The sequence below is a fragment of the Myotis davidii genome, unplaced genomic scaffold (assembly GCF_000327345.1).
Source record: "Myotis davidii unplaced genomic scaffold, ASM32734v1 scaffold815, whole genome shotgun sequence".
In the NCBI taxonomy this organism is placed as follows: domain Eukaryota; kingdom Metazoa; phylum Chordata; class Mammalia; order Chiroptera; family Vespertilionidae; genus Myotis; species Myotis davidii.
Genome location: NW_006288179.1, coordinates 179,279 through 198,171, shown reverse-complemented (window position 1 = coordinate 198,171; position 18,893 = coordinate 179,279). Strand labels below are relative to the sequence as shown.

Genomic DNA, 18,893 nt, shown 5'->3' with positions numbered 1-18,893 from the left:
TCTTGCATAACACCAAACACCAGTCTAAATCTGCTTTCGCTACAGTATCTTGCATAATAGGTACAGGGTATATATTTGCTCAAAAATTCATTCATTCTTCTTACATACAAATGCAATTTAATATTATAATTCATTAAAGACTAGGAACAAACTAGTTCATTAAGTGACATATGGAAGAATGATATAAAAACATTCATATAGTATATCCATTCATAATCTCCGATATGGGATTAATTATGTGATTCCCCCCACTGGAATCAGAAGCGGGTCAGCAGTGTTTATAGAAAATAAATGCTTAAAAAAGTTAAATACTTACCTATTTGGATTCACTAAGATTCCTCATTTTACTTATTTATATTTTGGGCATGAAAAGGCATAAAATAAGGATCATTGTTATTATTGTATAAATATGGTTCTATGTTCCAACCTATGTAACTCAAGATAAAATTTGTCAGACTACTGTGTTTTAAATATCTAATTTTTTAAAAAGAAACTGTTTACTATAACTTTAAAACATCATCAAAAGAAACTTACAATGGGCAAAAAAGCATATTGTCTTACATAATCCAAAAAAACATAGTTAACACAATTAATTTTGTGATAGATTCAAGGGTTGTTCTGAAATATTCCCATTTTCAGCAAAGTTAACTGAAAAACTGTTACAAGTCTTTGGGAATGTACTAACAACATTCAGGCAAGAAGTCACATAAGAATCAAATGGCTGCTTGGCTGTTCTTGGGAACCAGGCACCTGCATGTAAGCACCTGATAGGGTAATGCTTTGGCCAACTAGCTGTATTTTCAGTTCCCTGGATTCCAGTAGTGGCTTGTTCTCTTCGCCAGTGTCAAGATGAGTTAACTTTTCCATCCACACGCAGGAACTTCTCCTCTGTCTGCCTCTGCATTTCGGAAAAACAGCTCATGGCCTCTTCTAGGACACTGCCTATGGGGTTCCTATCACACACAGCACCCCTGTCAAGCAATCCTGGAATTTCCCTGGGCGCTCCTTCAGATCCCCAAGCACGACTGATGTCAGCTTTAAAGACATTGAGGCCATTTGATAAAACATCATTAATTCAGAAAATTGCATTTTTATTAAGACATGCTTATTCAGGAAAATAACAAGCATTTCTAAGAACAGCCATATAGAGCACTACTAAGCAGCACTTAAATTAACCAAACAAAAGTAATTCCAAGAAAAATAAAATATCAATATAACACTACCATTCTTCATAGCTTCAATATATCTGGTTGGGAACACATATTCGGTAACTATGTAACTATTAATCTATAACAGTGATTTTCAACCCTTTCCTAATAAATAAATAACAACTAGGAGTGTTTAACAAATACCAAAACCTAGGTGGGCTCCAAGGCATTGTAGATTTGTTTTGTTTTGCTTTAAGCACCCCAGGTGATTTAAATGTACAATTTTGGTTGAGAACCACAGTATCCTTGAATATTTTATTGCTTTGACTTTAAAATTCTAAAAGTCATTTTGGCAGCTGACCCATAATAAATCAGTATACAATAATTCTCAGCTGGGAGTTTTAGCAAATGCTCCATATGGAGCCCTGGCCGGTTTGGCTCAGTGGATAGAGCACTGGGCTGGGGATAGATGGGTCCTGAGTTCGATTCCGATCAAGGGCACATGCTGGGGTTGCAGGCTCGATCCCCAGTGGGGGGTGTGCAGGAGGCAGCCCAATCAATGATTCTCTCTCATCACTGATGTTTCTATCTCTCCCCCTCTTTTCCTCTCTGAAATAAATAAAAGTGTATATTTTTTTAAAAATTCCTTATGGAAAACCACATAAAGGATATACATAATCCATGTATATTTCTGAATCAGCTATTTACAAACTCTACTTTGTGCAATGTGTTACAAAGTTTGTCTCAAAAAATAGTTTTATGTTTAAGTTTGGGATATGCTATAAATCATCTTCCCCTCTGGAGAGCACATTAATGGCTGATCTGTCTTGCAGTAAAGAAACCTGTTTCACCCAGCCAGTGTGGTTCAGTGGTTGAGCGTTGACCTATAACCAGGAGGTCATGTTCAATTCTAAGTCAAGGCACATGCCTGGGTTGCAGGCTCAATCCCCAACGTGGGGCATGCAGGAGGCAGCCAATCAATGATTCTCTCTAATCACTAATGTTTCTCTCTCTCTCCCTTTCTCTCTGAAATCAATAAAAATATATGAGAAAAAAAAAGAAACCTGACCCAGCACTTCTCAATGTACACATAGTGTACAGGCAGAACAGTAGTTTCATAGGATTTCAGTTTAGGATATGCTCCTCTACATATACCATTTTATCTTGAACTAGGCCAGATCATCTTTGATTTGGGTCTCTTAAAAAAAAAAAAGCATCTAGCCAAACCGGTTTGGCTCAGTGGATAGAGCGTCAGCCTCCGGACTGAAAGGTCCCGGGTTCGATTCTGGTCAAGGGCATGTACCTGGGGTGCGGGCACTTCCCCAGTGGGGGATGTGCAGGAGGCGGCTGGTCGATGTTTCTCTCTCATCGATGTTTCTAACTTTCTATCTCTCTCCCTTCCTCTCTGTAAAAAATCAATAAAATATTTTTTTTAAAGCATCTAATTATATTGAACTCTTCATGTCTTCAGGGAGCTATTTAAAAAATTTTATCTCCTCAGACCACTTGACTACACTATCTAAAATGGCTTTTGCAACCTTTCCTAGTCAATCTTTATCTCTTCTATCCTGTTTATTACTAATTAGAGGCCTGGTGCACAACATTCGTGCAATGGGGGAGAGGGAGGAATCCCTCAGCCCAGCCTGCGCCCTCTCGCAATCTGGGACCACTCAGGAGATATCCACCTGTGGGGAGCGGGTATAAGCCAGCAGTTGGACATCCCCCAAGGGGTCCTTAATGCTGCTGCGGAGGCGGGAAAGGCTCGCATCACCATCACTGTGCTCGCCAGCCATGAGCCCGGCTTCTGGTGAGCAGAGCTCCCACAGGGGGAGTGCAATGACCACCAAGGGGCAGGCTCATGCATTGAGCGTCTGCCCCCTGGTGGTCAGTGCGCATCATAGCGACCAGTCGTTCCACTGTTTGGTCAAATTGCATATTAGCTTTTTATTATATAGGAGGATAGGATAGTATATATTTCTACCTGATAGCATGATAAAGCATTTATTATTTTCCTCAAAAAAACTAAGTTCCATGAGGGCAGGGGCTTTACATTCACTATTTCATGGGAGGTGCTCAAATATTTACTGAATAAATGAATGATGGAATCAATCAATCTTGGCCTTATATCTACTTGTACCATAAAGCCTTCTAAAGAATAATCCTGTGAAATGCTCTATTGTAACTAATCCTAGATATTTCTGGAAATGTGGTTCAATTTATCTCAGTGACTTTTTGTGAAGATGCAAGAGAAAAGCTTATCAATTCTCAGTATTAAGTGTTTCTCTTAGACAATGAGAACTGCTTAATCCATCATGCCACCTCTTTTCAATGCCTAAAAAGTTTTAGCTCCATTCTACCTAGAAAATAAAAACCTCATCAAGTCTGCTGCCAATCTTTCCCAATAACTTCATCTTATTCCTTTTCCCCTAGTTAGTCTATCCCTTTCTTCATGTTTTAAAAAATCTTTTTTATATATAAACTTCAAGATGGACTTACCTTTCACCAGAGGGTAGTATAGTTAGCTTATTGAAAGAAGTGGAATTTAAAGAATATTAAACTTTCTTTAAGCAGTTTATTCCCATTTTCAATGCTGGGTAAACCTAATTGTATAGGACAGAAAATCAGATAGCTACTTTGATCTGTTACAGATTCTGGCATTGCTTATTTTTCAAAGAAAAATGACATTTAAAAGCTGAATTCAGAAAATGTTCTGAAAATACTTTTGCTAGATCCAAGCAGCCTCATAAAAATGACTACCAACAATAAATACTGATAAGCAAAATAATTCCAGATCTTAAAAAACAGGGATTAATTATACATTGGTCAAAACTCATAGTGCTTACAATACCAAGAGTGAACCCTAATATAAACTATGGACTCTGAGTGACAATGGTATGTCAATGTAGGTTCACTGACTGCAGCAAATGTACCACTCTGGTGATGAATATTGATCAGGGGTGAGGCTGTGCATGGAAGTATATGTGAAAAATTTGTACAATCTGCTCAATCTTGCTGTAAACCTAAAACTGCTCTAAAAAATAAAATCTATAAAAAAAAAACACCAAACCAAGGACCATATTCTCACCTTAAATACACATTTATTCTTTTATTGACACTAACATATATCCTACTTTGAGAAAAAGAATTATATCGAAAGCAAAGCTAATGCTTTTGCATATACAAAGTTAATATAGGTAGTCACTTTAGGAAATAAGTTAGAAAAAGCACACTGAAAATAATATTTTGGTGCTTTAAACATTTGAAATTGCCAAAGGATAGCTTCTAAATTTAACGTAACATCATCCAGACATTGTAGCATAGAGAAAACCACATTTAAAGAATACATGCTTTTAAAGTTATCACTTAAATGGAGTAAAAATAAAAGGGCTTATGCTTGCTAACTAATATAGAACTGTGCTGTGGTTTTTATAACTAATAAGATTTTTTAAGACCAGACTCCAATGTTCAGAATTTGATACCCATTAGCCATAACAGAATTACCAATTTCACAACTGATGTTTAGCTCTGACTTAAAACATCACTGGCTCAACTGAGTTCTCAGCCACAACTGCAGACTGTCATCACTGGGGGAAGTTTAAAAATTCTGATGCCTTTATGCTAAGTGAAATAAGTCAGACAGAAAAGGACAAATACTGTATTAATTTCACTTATATGTGGAATTTAAAATGGAACTCATAAAGATAGAGTAGTTGGTGGAAAGAGAATAAAGATGATCAAAGGATATTAACTTCCAGTTATAAGACAGTAAGCTCTAAGGATGCAATGCACAGCATGGTAACTATAGTTAACAATACTTACTATATTGTATATTTGAAAATAGCTAAGAGAGCAGACTTTAAAGTTCTCAATATACACACACACAAATTATAACTATGTGAACTGATAGATATGTTAACTGACCTTGCTGTGGTAATCATTTCACTATATAAACATTTATCAAATATTCAATGTTATACACCTTAAACTTACACAATGCTTTATTTATTTATATATAATATCACTAAAAAGCTGGGGTGGAGGGGAGAATACTGATAACTGGGTCAGGTCTAGAAGTTCTTATTTAATAGGTCTGGAGTGGGGTCTGGGCATCCTAAGTTTTAAGTGCTCCCCAGGTGATTCTAATATATAGTGCCAGTTTAAAAACTGCATGGAGTTTGCCTGACTCATCTGCATATACTAAGTTGAAAATAGGCATTTATCATCTGATTACTCTGTCTCAGTGTTTTGTTACCAATGTTCTTAGTGAGTCTCCTTAATAGCTACTAAAATACAAACAGATAATAAAAGGCTTAAAGTGGGGATATGGGACTTTCAGCCACTTCATATTCAATCTAGATCATGGTATTCCCATAATGGGTTATGGTCTTTTAACGTGAGTCCCCACTGCTTAAATTAATATTAATTTTTTCCAAGTAATACAATTTCCAATAGGTTAAGAACCCTCACAAATCATAAGAAAAACAAATGTGGCAGCAGGAAAATGTGCAAAGAACATGAATAGACTGTTTACCAAAAGAATACAACTGGCCAAACATGATTTTTCAATTTCACTAGTGATCAAAGAAATACAAATTAACACTAAGATACAATTCTCCCATCAAATCAGCAGTTTTTAAAAAACAAAATCAAGAATGTAATGCAACAAATACTCAAGCTCCTAGATGGAATAAACTTAAAATATTCTTAAAAAGCAGTTTGACAGTATGTGTCAAGAGCCTTAAAGTATAAAGTAAAAACTAAAAACAGCCCAAAGAACCATCGTTAGGGAAGCTCTCTTAGTTAGCTAAATTATTCTTTTTTTTCTTAGAGAAAATATTATGTTTTGGTTAAATGCTTAAAATGCAATAGAGGAAAGGAAAAGAGATATATACACAATATGATAATTTTTTGTTACATATTATGGAAAGCAATATACTCAATGTTAACAAAAGCAGGATTTGAGTGATTTTAATCTTCTACTTCACAGTTTTCTACTTTCAAAAATTTCTACAAAGGATTTACTACTTCAAACATTTCATTTTTAAATTTCCAAGCAAGAGTTAACTAATCAAGCATAAGTCTCCACCTCAAAAAAACTGTGAGGTAAGATACCTTATCGTGATGCATTTCAGTGCACAGATGTTTATGGTGAATAATGGGTGGTGAGATCCTGGCTTCAACGGGACTAAGTTGTTCTAACCTGGCCACAGATGAGAATTCAGGTGATCTCAGACAGTTGTCCTCAGCAGCCTCCCTTGACATGCTCCAAAATAGACCAATTAGATTTTCTAAATGCAACCCTTCCTACCAGAGTGGGCACAATTTTTGGAACCTCAGTCTGAGCAGGCATTTATATGGTGACTATTAAACCACACAAAAGCAGGTCATTTTAGTCACGACAAGGTGAAGCAACCCTATGGTTTTACTCTAGGGTAGTTATGAAAAACAAGTATTGAAAAAACTTTTCCCTGCCGAAACCAGTTTGGCTCAGTGGATAAAGCGTCGGCCTGCGGACTGAAGGGTCCTGGGTTCGATTCTGGTCGGGGGCATGTGCCTGGGTTGCGGGCACATCCCCAGTGGGGGATGTTCAGGGGGCGGCTGATCAATGTTTCTCTCTCATCGATGTTTCTGACTCTGTCTCTCTCCCTTCCTCTCTGTAAAAAATCAATGTATTTAAAAAAAAACAAAAAACTTTTCCCCACTGCCATGTACACTGATGCATGTTAGTCTATTCAGAGAATTTCTTGAACTGAATGAAGTCTGATGTCCATTATTCATATTCACTAAAATCAAAATTTCCTGTAAGAGCAGACTTTCCAGATCTAGTCTCAACTTAACACATTTCGTACCGCTCAGAAGTTTTTTCGTGTTTCGCGTGCCATCTATTAAAGACCGCTCACGAATGTTCTCATTTTTCACACCCATGGAAAAAGGAGTGAATCTAGATACTTATGTAAATTTTATTTGGTCCCTCTTCATGGAGGAAAATGTTTTACGCAGTACCATACGTTAAAAAAGTACTAGGAACCTTAATTGTTTAATTGTTTTTGTAAATAAAAATGTTATAATTATTGAAAAACAACACCTAAAGTGCATTATGATGATTTAAATAACATGCAGTTTGCCCAAAAACGTGCGGTCCCTGGCGTATGTCTTAGAGATTTCTATGCGGTACGCAATGTGTTAAAATGATTTTACAGAGAGAAACTCACCCCCACCCCAAGAAAAAATGTTCTACTCAAAAAACTGACAGGTGATTAATAGTATAAAAAGATAATCAATAGCCCTAGACGGTTTAGCTCAGTGGATAGAGTGTTGGCCTGCAGACTGAAGGGTCCTGGGTTTGATTCTGGTCAAGGGCACATGCCCAGATTGTGGACTCAATCCCCAGCAGGGGGCATGCAGGAGGTAGCCAGTCAATGATTCTTTCTCATCACTGATACTTCTATCTCTTTCTCCCTCTCCTATCCTCTCTAAAATCACTAAAAATATATTTTAAAAAAAGATAACCTATAAAAATAAATGAGACATTTGATAACAGCCCTGAACACTCAAGACCATCACATAGTATTTTATATTAATATACTAGAGGCCCGAAGCACAAAGATTCATGGAAGAATGGGCCTTCCTTCCCCTGGCTGCCGGCACTGCCTTCGCTCTGGCCTGGAGCCGCCTTTCCACCTTCCCACACTGCCCAGAGGCCTAGAGTGGCTGGGGCGGTGTGGAACACCTGTGTCGTTGCCATGGAGATTATGCAAGTGCCCTGCCCCTGGCCACTTGACACCTGCGTATGCAAATTAACCCACCACCCTTGTTGGGTTAATTTGCATACTCACTCCTGATTGGCTGGTGGTACATTGCAAAGGTACAATTTGCATCTTTCTCTTTTATTAGTGTAGATGCACTACAAAATACTCTATTTTTGCTCATTTTCAAGGCCCCCAACTGAAAGAACTGCCAAAATTGTCTTGGTATGATACCTCCAAACAGACTCTTAAAATAGTAATATATTTTTCAAAGATTTCAAAGAAGCGAATGATCTAATATAAATGCACAATAAGCTGCCTGCTAGTTAACTGTGAACTAAAAAAGTCTTCATAAACACTGTTGCCCAGATACCAAACTCAATTATTAAGCATTATCATGCACTATATAAGCCTAATCATTACTTATTTTCACTCTTATAAGAAAACACATTAATTGTTAAGTTATTTGGCATAAGAGAACATTTAGCATAATTCCTTCAACATTTAAGCTGCTGCCAAACAACAGCTTCTAAATGAAGCATTTTCTGAATTATTAGATTACCTTGATAAAATATTATAGCAAGAATCTCAGTTTTTACTTTTCCTCTAGGTTTCCATTCTGTGTAACAGCTGAATTCAAATTTCAACATCCAAGAGATTGTTAGGCACATCCAGTTTAAGGTTCACCTAAATGTCCAGGTTGTTGCACTCAAGTCAGCTCATAATTTACCCCATCTTTACAATTTACACAACTTTTCAACTACCCTTGCTATAAGTTTGGGTGTATCCCCCTTCTCCAATCATGTGACTCAGAAACCTGAAGTGCAAATTACTGTATCAAAAATGCATAATGTCGCAATTTTTCTGGGATAACAATATGGTCAGTGTAAATGATAGGTCAACTTAATATTTAAACTTAGGCTGTTCTAACTTTGCTGCTTCGCATAATTCTAAGACCATTCATATATGTCTTGTGTGAACAGCACCTCCTGAAAGCACAGCACAGGCAGTCATATACAGCGACCCTGCACCTTCCCTACCATTTGATTCTCCATGATTACCTTAGAAAACTCTACATATTTTCAAAAGGCACAAACTTACTAAATGATGTGAAAAACAGAAACTAAATTATAGATCCCGTTAATTTAGTTAGTATACAATTCAGAATAGAATAGAAACAAACCAACGGTGTTTTAGTTTTAAACACTGGCCAAGGTAGTCAAAGAGATATGGAAAATATAAACAAAGCACACCTAACTTATAAGCCAAACAGGGAGAGTCCCCATGAAGACATTTTCTCATGCTACTCTTGCTACCTCTATAATAGTATCTATCTTCAAAGAGAATTTTTTTTCACCCACTTCTTCTACCTTCCCAAAAAAAGGCAAAGTATTGGGGTGGTTACATAAAAATTTGTTTAGTGAGTGAAATTAAGCGCTGTATCAGGAGATCCATCATTATCTTGGTTAACAGATTAGTACAGAACATAAAATGCATGATCAAACAATTTTATAGATATTAAAAGCTTTAAAATTATTAAATGCAAAACTGAAATATACCTAGAACCAGCCTCAGAACTCCAAAGTCTGCTTTGCTCATGCATTCAATGATGAGCTTCAATTAAATCCCTTCCCCATTAATTTTAGCACAAGAACTACCATAGGAATTCAATAGATATTAAAACAGTAAGCATGTCTAATGACTGTAAAACTCTAGCATAACATATGAATGTGTTTTTTATTATAAATTATAGAGCTTTAAAACCAATCATTCTTGTTACTGAGTTTATGTTTGGTTAGCTTTAAAACTAATCATTCTTGTTATTGAGTTTATATAAGTTTAGTTAGCTATTGGTATAATTAACCAATACTTTTTCTTCAAATAGTCTTTGTATATCAGCAATATGTTATCTTCATGTGTAAAAACAAAAAAAAACTTTCAGAAAAATAGAAGGAAAAACAGTCACCCATAAAACCAAAATTTCCCCCCTTTAATGTAGTAATAAGTAATGCTGCTGTGATCTACTAAGTGCCGTGTAATTTACAGAATGTTCCTAATCATAAGTCTCTTTAATAATAAGAATCCACCAATTACTAACAATTCAAACCTCATCTTTCTCCCACTATGAGATCTCAATACTACCTTTGTAGTGCACAGTACCAGATGTGATAATATGGAAAAAAGCAGGATGTCAAACATGTAATAAATTAGACCCTTACACCAGCAAGAGCTGAACAAGAAAATTTCTAGCAAACTTTTTAAAGCTTAGGAAGTAAGGGGGAAACTTTGAAAAAAAACAACAACAGTCTTTTTGATGAGAGTGGCAACTTAGAATAGAAAAATGTGCAACAAGGTATAACTAGCTTATCATGCACTGAATGAGGAAAAGCACATAAAACTACTGTATTAGGAAAAACAGTTATTAGAGAACTTTAACGAATGATAAGACATGTGATTTCAGACACCACAAGCTCAAGTGCAGTGGCTATATAATAAAGCAAGGTGCCTATTCCTGAGGATAATGTACTTAGTAATAATGCTGAGCAGTGAGTATTAAATCTAAGCAGTGCTAAAAAGGCAATGATGAAAGTTCAGGTAATGTGTTACAGAGAAAGAGACATAAGAAATTCCGTTATCTAAAAATAATCTTGTCCCTATCATTAACCATTTAAATTTTTTTTTTTTTTTGCTAATGTGCTAAAGTGCACTGGAAACCTCAGAATAGGTTTTTTAAATTGGCCATGTCTTGTTAATACACTGCAGTCTTCAAATTTACACAGAGCTGCAGGTCTCTTGGATTTTTTTCAAGTGTCACTCATTTAACTGAGCCTGAAAGCTGAGAAATGTGCCATCAGGTGCTCTACAGTCAGTTTAAAAAACATCCTCTACCTGGTATCTCTGCAGTGATTGTCTTGCTGCTCCCTGAAACCTCTTCATCATCATCTGATGAGCTTGTGCTTGAGTCACAAGTCAGGTCACTATCACTGGTACTACTGTCCTGCAACAGGTTGTATTTCTTACGCGCAGCAGCCTCCCGTTTCTGCCTCAGTAGCCTGATTCTCTCCTTTTGCTTTTGGCTCCGGTGACCTTTAACCTTGGTGACTCGGCCATTCTGTTTATCACTAGATTGCCGGTTTTTCTTGGCAGCCATAGTGGACGTTTCACTTTCAGATCGGGACCGTCGAGACTTGCGCCCAACTGTGGCACCAGACACGCCGGAAGGGTCTCCTACAGCTGTTTCTGCCTGGGAGGGTTCATTCTCTTCTGCAGAAGACAATGTATCTGAATCAGCCAGGTGACCACTAGAGGAAGGGGAAAGCATGCAGTGGTTAGAGGAGTCACTCTCATAAACTCGGCCAGTTGTCGGCTTGTCACTCTCTGTGGATGCTAACTGAGACTCAGAAGAGTCCCTTCTCAGTTCCATCAATAAGCAAGGCATTGAAGAAAGAACTGCAGAATCCACTACACCATCTTTCTGAATTTGAGATTCCAGTTCTACAGATCCATCTTCCTCCTTAGTTGTCTCTTGTTTGGATGTTTTTGGTGGGACTTCAGACTCAAGTTCTTCGACTTTTCCCACTGCCTCCTCCATCTTCATTTCAAACTTTTGAGTTAATCATGGAGCAGGGTCAAGGAAACTATGTCAAAGATGCAACAGGAAAGCAACCTGGGCAAAAACACACAAAATCAACAAACAGAAATGGCAAATTATTTAATTAACACAATATGCCTACCTTTCTAAGTGGGTAGCAAAAGTTATCATCATACAGGCTTTTAAAATATATATGCCTTCATATATATTCATCAACGGTCAAATTCAAAAGACTTAGAACTATCAAAATACTAGCATACACAGCTACCAAAAAATGACACAATTTAATCCTCTATTCCTGAACTTGAATGGACAGCAAACAATCAAACAAGGATTTTCAACTCTAAAACTTAATTTCATGTGTTTAAGAAAGAGATTCTCAAAATTATGATATAGTTAATATGTACATTTTGGGTTTAATACAAATGAAAAAGAATGCTTAAAAACTGGTCTAGAACAAGTTAAATGAAATGATTACTTTTACACTCAAATCATCAAAGAAAGGCAAAGGGGAAATTACAGTAGAGTAGCATTCAATGTACCCTTATATTAAAAAAAAAACAACACCAAAAAAAACCCTTCAACTAGGTGCATTTGGCAAATGCGCAAAGTAATTATATGCATTGAACCCTGTCTGCCATTCCTCCCAACAGAAGTTGCTCTAGAGGGCATTAAGATGAAAGGCCTGACTCTGCTTTTCTTCAGTACTCCTAGTTCCCACAGTACTATCATGCTGAATATGAGTTTAGTGTTTAAACATGTTTTATTTAACTACTTTGTGAACCCAGAAAACCTAATGCACTCTATTCCAAGAATGATTTAAAGGGTTTAAGAGAAAATACCCTACACACATTTTCCACCTTATATGCTAACTTTAGAACCTAACATTCTTACCCTATTCACTGTGTGTGCTACAATTCCACTTAATCATGGAGAAACAGGACATAATCTTTAGCCACCAGAGTTGGAACCTATACAGTGTAAACTTCATTAACTGACAGTTTTTAACAGGATGCTAAAAATGTGCAAAGCAAGTACAGTGGGGCCTTGACTTACGAGTGTCCCGACTAACGAGTTTTTTGAGATACGAGCCGTCTCTCAGCTGATTTTTTGCTTTGAGTTGTGAGCTAAAATTCGGGTTACGAGCCAGCTTCAGATACCCCACCGCTAGTTGGCGCAGCGAACATCACAGTGAACGCCACAACATCAGCCCACTGGGTAGTTCAGTTGGTTAGAGCATCGTCCCATTATGCCAAGGTTGCAGGGTCCATCCGTAGTCAGGGCAAAACAAGAATCAACCAAAGAATGCATAACTAAGTGGAACAACAAATCAATGTGTCTGTCTGTCTGTCTCTCTTTCTCTCTCTCAAATTAATCAGTAAAAAGACATCTCCATCATTTACTCCAGGTTACCTGACAGTTAAAATATATAGTAGACAGCAACTAGAAAATATCTAAAAAACCTTTTATTAATCTAACATGCCAAGCCTACTTTTTGCTTAGTATAAACACAAATTTTCTATACACTTGGGTTTTTTGTTTTTGTTTTTAATGTACTTTTATTAATTTCAGAGAGGAAGGGAGAGATAGAAACATCAATGATAAGAATCATGGATCAGTTGCCTCCTGCATGCCCCACACTGGGGATCAAACCCGCAACCCCGGCATGTGCCCTGACCGGGAATTGAACTGTGACCTACTGGTTCCTAGGTCAATGCTCAACCACTGAGCCACACCAGCTAGGATACACCTGGGTTTTTTGTTTGTTTTTCATGGCCCTCATCTGAGCTACTGATAAAATAGGCATTTGAAGGAAGTTTCCTTAATTAGTTCATGAAAATAAATGTCCCTAGTGTCTATGAATGTTTTGATTAATTTAAAACAACCCAATGTGTAGCCTATTTCATAAGCATGTTTGCATCACCACTAATCCTATATAATAAAAGGCTAATATGCAAATCAACCGAACGGTGGAACAACCAGTCGTTATGACACACACTGACCACCAGGGGGCAGATGCTCAATACTGGAGCTGCCTCCTGGTGGTCAGTGCACTCCCACAGGGGCAGAGCTGCTCAGCCAGAAGCCAGGCTCACGGCTGGCGAGCGCAGCAGCGGTGGTGGGAGCCTCTCCCGCCTCCATGGCAGTGAGCCAAGAGGTGAGGAGCAGTGAGCAGGTGGGTAATAAGGAGCGAGGGGTCCTGGATTGTGAAAGGGTGCAGGCAGGACTAAGGGACACAAACACACAAACACACACACACACACACACACACACACATATATACACACACACACACACACACACACATCCAGTGTACAAATGTTGTGCACTGGGCCTCTAGTTATATTATCATCCCCCTCTCACCTCCCTAGAACCCTACATTAGTGATTATTCCTTGGCATTCATCAACATCTCACATTCAACTAGACATCCATCCATCCACTCATCTGTTCTTTCATTTTTTAAAATCCTCCTTTGCATATCTTCTCAACCTCTTATTGCACCCTTCAGGTACCACACTCTTCTTTCAAAGCCCTTATTAAGAGAGCTTTGTAAACACCCTCCTTCTATTTGTTTACCTCTCACATTCCCGCTCCAACCCAGTCCCATCTGATATCTGCTTCTATAAAACTAGTAGAACAGTTCTTGCCAGGGTCATTAAAAACCCCCATATCTCTAAATCCAACAGTTTGGCCCTCATCCTAATGTCTAAGCAGTATCCTATGCCTAACCCACTCCCTCTCCTTAAACTGTCTTTCTTTGTCTCCCAGGTCTCCTACTCTTCTTGCTATACCTTCTCAGCCTACTTTATAGGTTTCCTCTACCAAATCTCAGTAGTTAGTCCTAGTGCTAGGTCCTTTACTCACCCACTCAAGTGACCTCTTCTACACCTACTTTCCAATACCATCCCTATATGAGTAATTTGTTACTCCATCTCAGGCCTTCTCTGAGCTCTATACAAGTCCACCAAATAGCCACCTGACATCTCCATTTCACAAGACCACCACAATCTCATGTCCAAAACCAAATTAGTCATCTAAAGTCTCTGTAGCTCAGTAAATAGCACCACTATTATCTCAATTGCTCTTGTCAAAAACCCAACCATTATTTTGGGGGTTTTTTTTGTTTTTTGTTTTTTAAATATATTTTATTGATTTTTTACAGAGAGGACGGGAGAGAGATAGTTAGAAACATTGATGAGAGAGAAACATTGATCAGCTGCCTCCTGCACACCTCCTACTGGGGATGTGCCCACAACCAAGGTACATGCCCTTGACCGGAATCGAACCTGGGACCTTTCAGTCCGCAGGCCGACACTCTATCCACTGAGCCAAACCGGTCAGGGCCCAACCATTATTTTTGATAATGTTTCCTCCTTTACTCACTGTATCCCCTCACTCACTAATTTCTATTAATCCCACCTCCTTAAATTTCTAGCCTGTCCACTATAATTCATCTCCATTGTCAATCACTCTGAGCACAACCTCTGCCATTTATTTTCCAGTAGTATGGCTGACAAGCATCTCCTGTGTCTCTGTATTGTTTTGGTATGACCTGTTCTCCTTACAGCAGGCAGAACAATATTTTCACAAGATAAATGTGACATGTTAATATGAAAAAGCATTTTTTTTAAATTACACATAAATAGAAAGTATTTTTTAAATACCATATAAGATTAAGATGGGGATGACCAAGCGGAAAGTAGTTAAAGGCAACTTGAGCTGTATCTTAAAAAGGGTTACATGCAATAATTTTTAAAACCAGCTAATTCTGGACAATCAAAATAGAGTTGTTGTTTTTTCCAGTCCTTGTACTTGATTTAAAAAACTAAGATGAGTGAGGACAGGTAGAAGAGTTAAGTCACAGAAAGAAAGGAATATACTGCTCTACTCCAAGAAGACAGGGAAGTGGGAAGTATAAGGCTGAAAGAGGCCACTGTGAAAATCTGGAGGGAGGTTGTTTCATGTCAAACCTCATTCTTGGTCAACAAAGCTTAATACAAGGTGAAACAGAAGGCAGGTTTGGGAGTTTGTGAAAAGTGGAACATTTGTCACAGAAAATCTGACAGAGAATAAAACACAGACAAAAAAGAACAAATCACGATACTCAATTTCCAAACTACAAATGGACCATTTCACAAACTAAAGGGGCTGCGGGAGGAGAAGAGATTGCTCTCCCCTGCTCAAAATCTCTGCCACTTCTCCACTTTCACCTAGGCCCCACTCGCACCCTACCTCTCTCCAGCTACAAAGAATGTCACATACATAGTTTTTTCAGATCTCTGATCTTTCACAATTATATTTGTGCCTGCTTTCCTGCCCATACTCATTACAAATATCAGAATAAATATTACTTCCTTGGGGCAGCCTTTGGTACTTTACAGACTAATAAAATCCCCATAATAAACATTTTACACAGCTACTTTCCTTCAAAATACTTTGCATAACTGTAGTTAAGTAACTGTTTAATGCCCATCCCCCACACATAAGGACATAAAAAGTTTTAAAAGAAATTTATATAACTAACTCCCCACCCCAGCTGATTTAACACAATGATTAACAGGCAAAAACATACCTTAAGGCAAAAATTATTATAAAGACAAAAGGTGTCATTCTAATCTTGCATGCCTAATGATGAATTTAAGAGTCATGAACTTAAGAGTGAGACTGGTAACCATGGGTGTTTTTCTCTTCTTTCAAGTTCAGCTATGTAAATCCAAGGGCAGAGGAGGTAGAAACTGGATTTAACCAGAACTGTAGTTTTGCCAAGCTAGTAAAACAAAGCAAGAAAGAAGCAAGGAAATGTGTGTGCAAGGAAATGATTTTAATGATCATATCAAGAAGGTACAAGTCTGTGAAAGCTGTGGTAGGAACAATGAAACAAAAAATCCAGTGCAGTCAGGGTACTACAGAGTGAGCTAGAAAGATGAAGGTGGAAATCCAAGAGCACAGTGAATGAAATTGAGACGAGAAGGGTTGCAGTTATTGGTAACTAGCAAGATCTCAAAATAGTGTTAAAGTGGTGCCCTGAATAACTGACTGTCTGCAATATAAGAAGTGTAAAAATTAAAGTAAAGTTAGAAATTTATAGCCATTTAGTATTGTCATGACAACCAAAGAGCATTTCAATTTTCTAGTAATTGATTTTGACTGTACTTAAAAAAAACCAACTAATAATAATGGATTAAAAATAAATACACTGCTCCTTCACAACAGATAGTTCGAGAAGTACTGGTTAAAGTATGACTATGGAAGTACTTTGGCTAAGGGTGGAAAGTAAAATCATTATGGGAAAGTTCACAGAATGAATGGACAGTGTCAGAAGGATTATCTATGTGTATATTAAAGTCACACAGATTTCAAAGTAATATGGACAAAATAACACTAAACAAGGAACAAAAATCACAATACAAAGGGGTCAGTGGTAAAAAGAAGACAGCAATATGAGGGAAAATGAAAGAGAAATTATCTGAAAGGTGGCAATGAGGAACAAGAAATCATTTACCCATCCTTCTTCAGGCCAGAGGGGAAGGGGAGTGACTATCAACTAAGAATTCTATTTACAACAAAACTACTCTTTCAAAATGAAGGAAGGGAAAACAATAAAGAAAATTCCCAGCTAAACAAAGACTAACAGATTTCATTGGTAGCAGACCTGCTTTAGAAGAATTAATAAAAGAAAAACTATTTAAGCTGAAAAAAAATGACATCATACTGTGACTCAAATTCATAAAACAACTGCAGTAACAAAAAGTGGTAAATGTGTACATTAACATAAAGACTCTACAAATAATATTTTTCTTATCTTTTTAAAAGCTTTGTACAAAGCAATATGTATAACACTGTATTGCTAGGTTTATAATATACATAGATGTTACATATCTATATATATAAAAAAAAGCCTTCTATATATATAAAAGCCTAAGCGACCATTATGACCAGCCGGCCTAACGACGGGTTGACGGGTTGCTATGACACTCACTGACCACCAGGGGGCAGACGCTCAATGCAGGAGCTGCCCCCTGGTGGTCAGTGTGTTCTCACAGCCAACCTCCCAAGGCTGGCCAACCTCCCGCAGTCCCTCCCCTCGGCTGGCCAGCCCCTATTGCAATGGACTGGGCAAAACGGCCCTGATCGCCGGTCAAGCCGAGGGATCCCACCCATGTATGAATTCATGCACTGGCCTCTAGTATTAAAATAACAGCATAAAAGGAGGTCAAGTTCTCCCATACTGGTGCAATGTTTCTATATTTTATTGGAATTAAGTATTAATTTGAAGAAGACTGTGATAACTAAAGGTACAGATGCAATCCCTAAAGCAACCACTAAGAAAATAACTAAAAATATCATTTAACACTCCACCCCAAAGACAGTAGAGAAGATATGGAGGAAAAACAGAAAAGAGACATTAGATGCCCTGACTGGTGTGGCTCAGCAGATTGAGCTTCATCCCATGCACAGAAAGATTGCCAGTTCTATTCTCGGTCAAGGCACAAACGCTGGGTGTGGACTCAATCCCCAGTGGGGGAATGCAAGAGGCAGTCATTCAATGTTTCTCTCTCATCAAGGTCTGTCTTTCTCTCTCTCACTCCATCTCCCTCCCCCTCCCCTGTGCTTTCTCTCTCTAAACTCAATAAAAACAAACCGACATGTACAGAAGGAAGACAATGTGAAGAAATATAAGGAGAATGCCATGTGAGGACACAGGTTGGAGTGGTATCATCCTATATGATAAAAGGGTAATATGCAAATTGACCCTATCGGCAGAATGACTGGGAACAACCAGTCGCAATGACGCACACTGACCACCATGGGGCAGACGCTCAACGCAGGAGCTGTCCCCTGGTGGTCAGTGCACTCCCACAGGGGGAGCTCCATTCAGTCACAAGCCAGGCTGATGGCTGCGAGTGCAGCGGCAGTAACGGGAGACTCTCCTGCCTCCTCAGCAGTGCTAAGCATGCACAACTGCAGCTTAGGCTGGAGAACAGACCTAAGCCATCAGTCAGACATATCCTGGGGGCTCCTGGGCTGCCCGAGGGATGTCTGTCTGATCCCCGGGGACCAGGCCTAAGCTGGCAAGTGGATATCCTCTGAGGAGTCCCGGACAGCGAGAGGGCGCAGGCCAGGCTGAGGGACATCCCCCCACCCCCCGAGTGCACAAATTTTTGTGCACCGGGCCTCTAGTCCTATCTAATATAAGACAAACATGGTAATTAACCATACCTCTGACACGCTTCCCATTGGCTAATCAGGGCGATATGCAAATTAACTGCGAACCAAGATGGCGGCCTGCAGCCAGGCAACCGAAGCGAACAGGAGGCTTGCTTGCTCCAGTGATGGAGGAAGCCAAGGTTCTACGCCTGCTGCTGCTGGGGGCTGCCGAGCTGCAAGAGGGATGTCTAATTGG

The 18,893-nt window shown here is 38.5% G+C and overlaps 1 protein-coding gene across 2 annotated transcripts in view; it reads right to left on the bottom strand.

Moving 5' to 3' along the window:
- The window catches only part of LOC102754416 (chromosome unknown open reading frame, human C18orf25), a 72,320-nt gene that overhangs the window by 33,100 nt on the left and 20,327 nt on the right, over positions 1-18,893 (bottom strand). For both annotated transcript variants that reach the window (XM_006759946.2, XM_006759947.2), the window contains exon 2: positions 10,784-11,561. In XM_006759946.2, coding sequence (XP_006760009.1) covers positions 10,784-11,492 — 709 coding nt within the window. In that variant the 5' untranslated portion in view covers positions 11,493-11,561. The remainder of the gene's footprint in view (positions 1-10,783; positions 11,562-18,893) is intronic.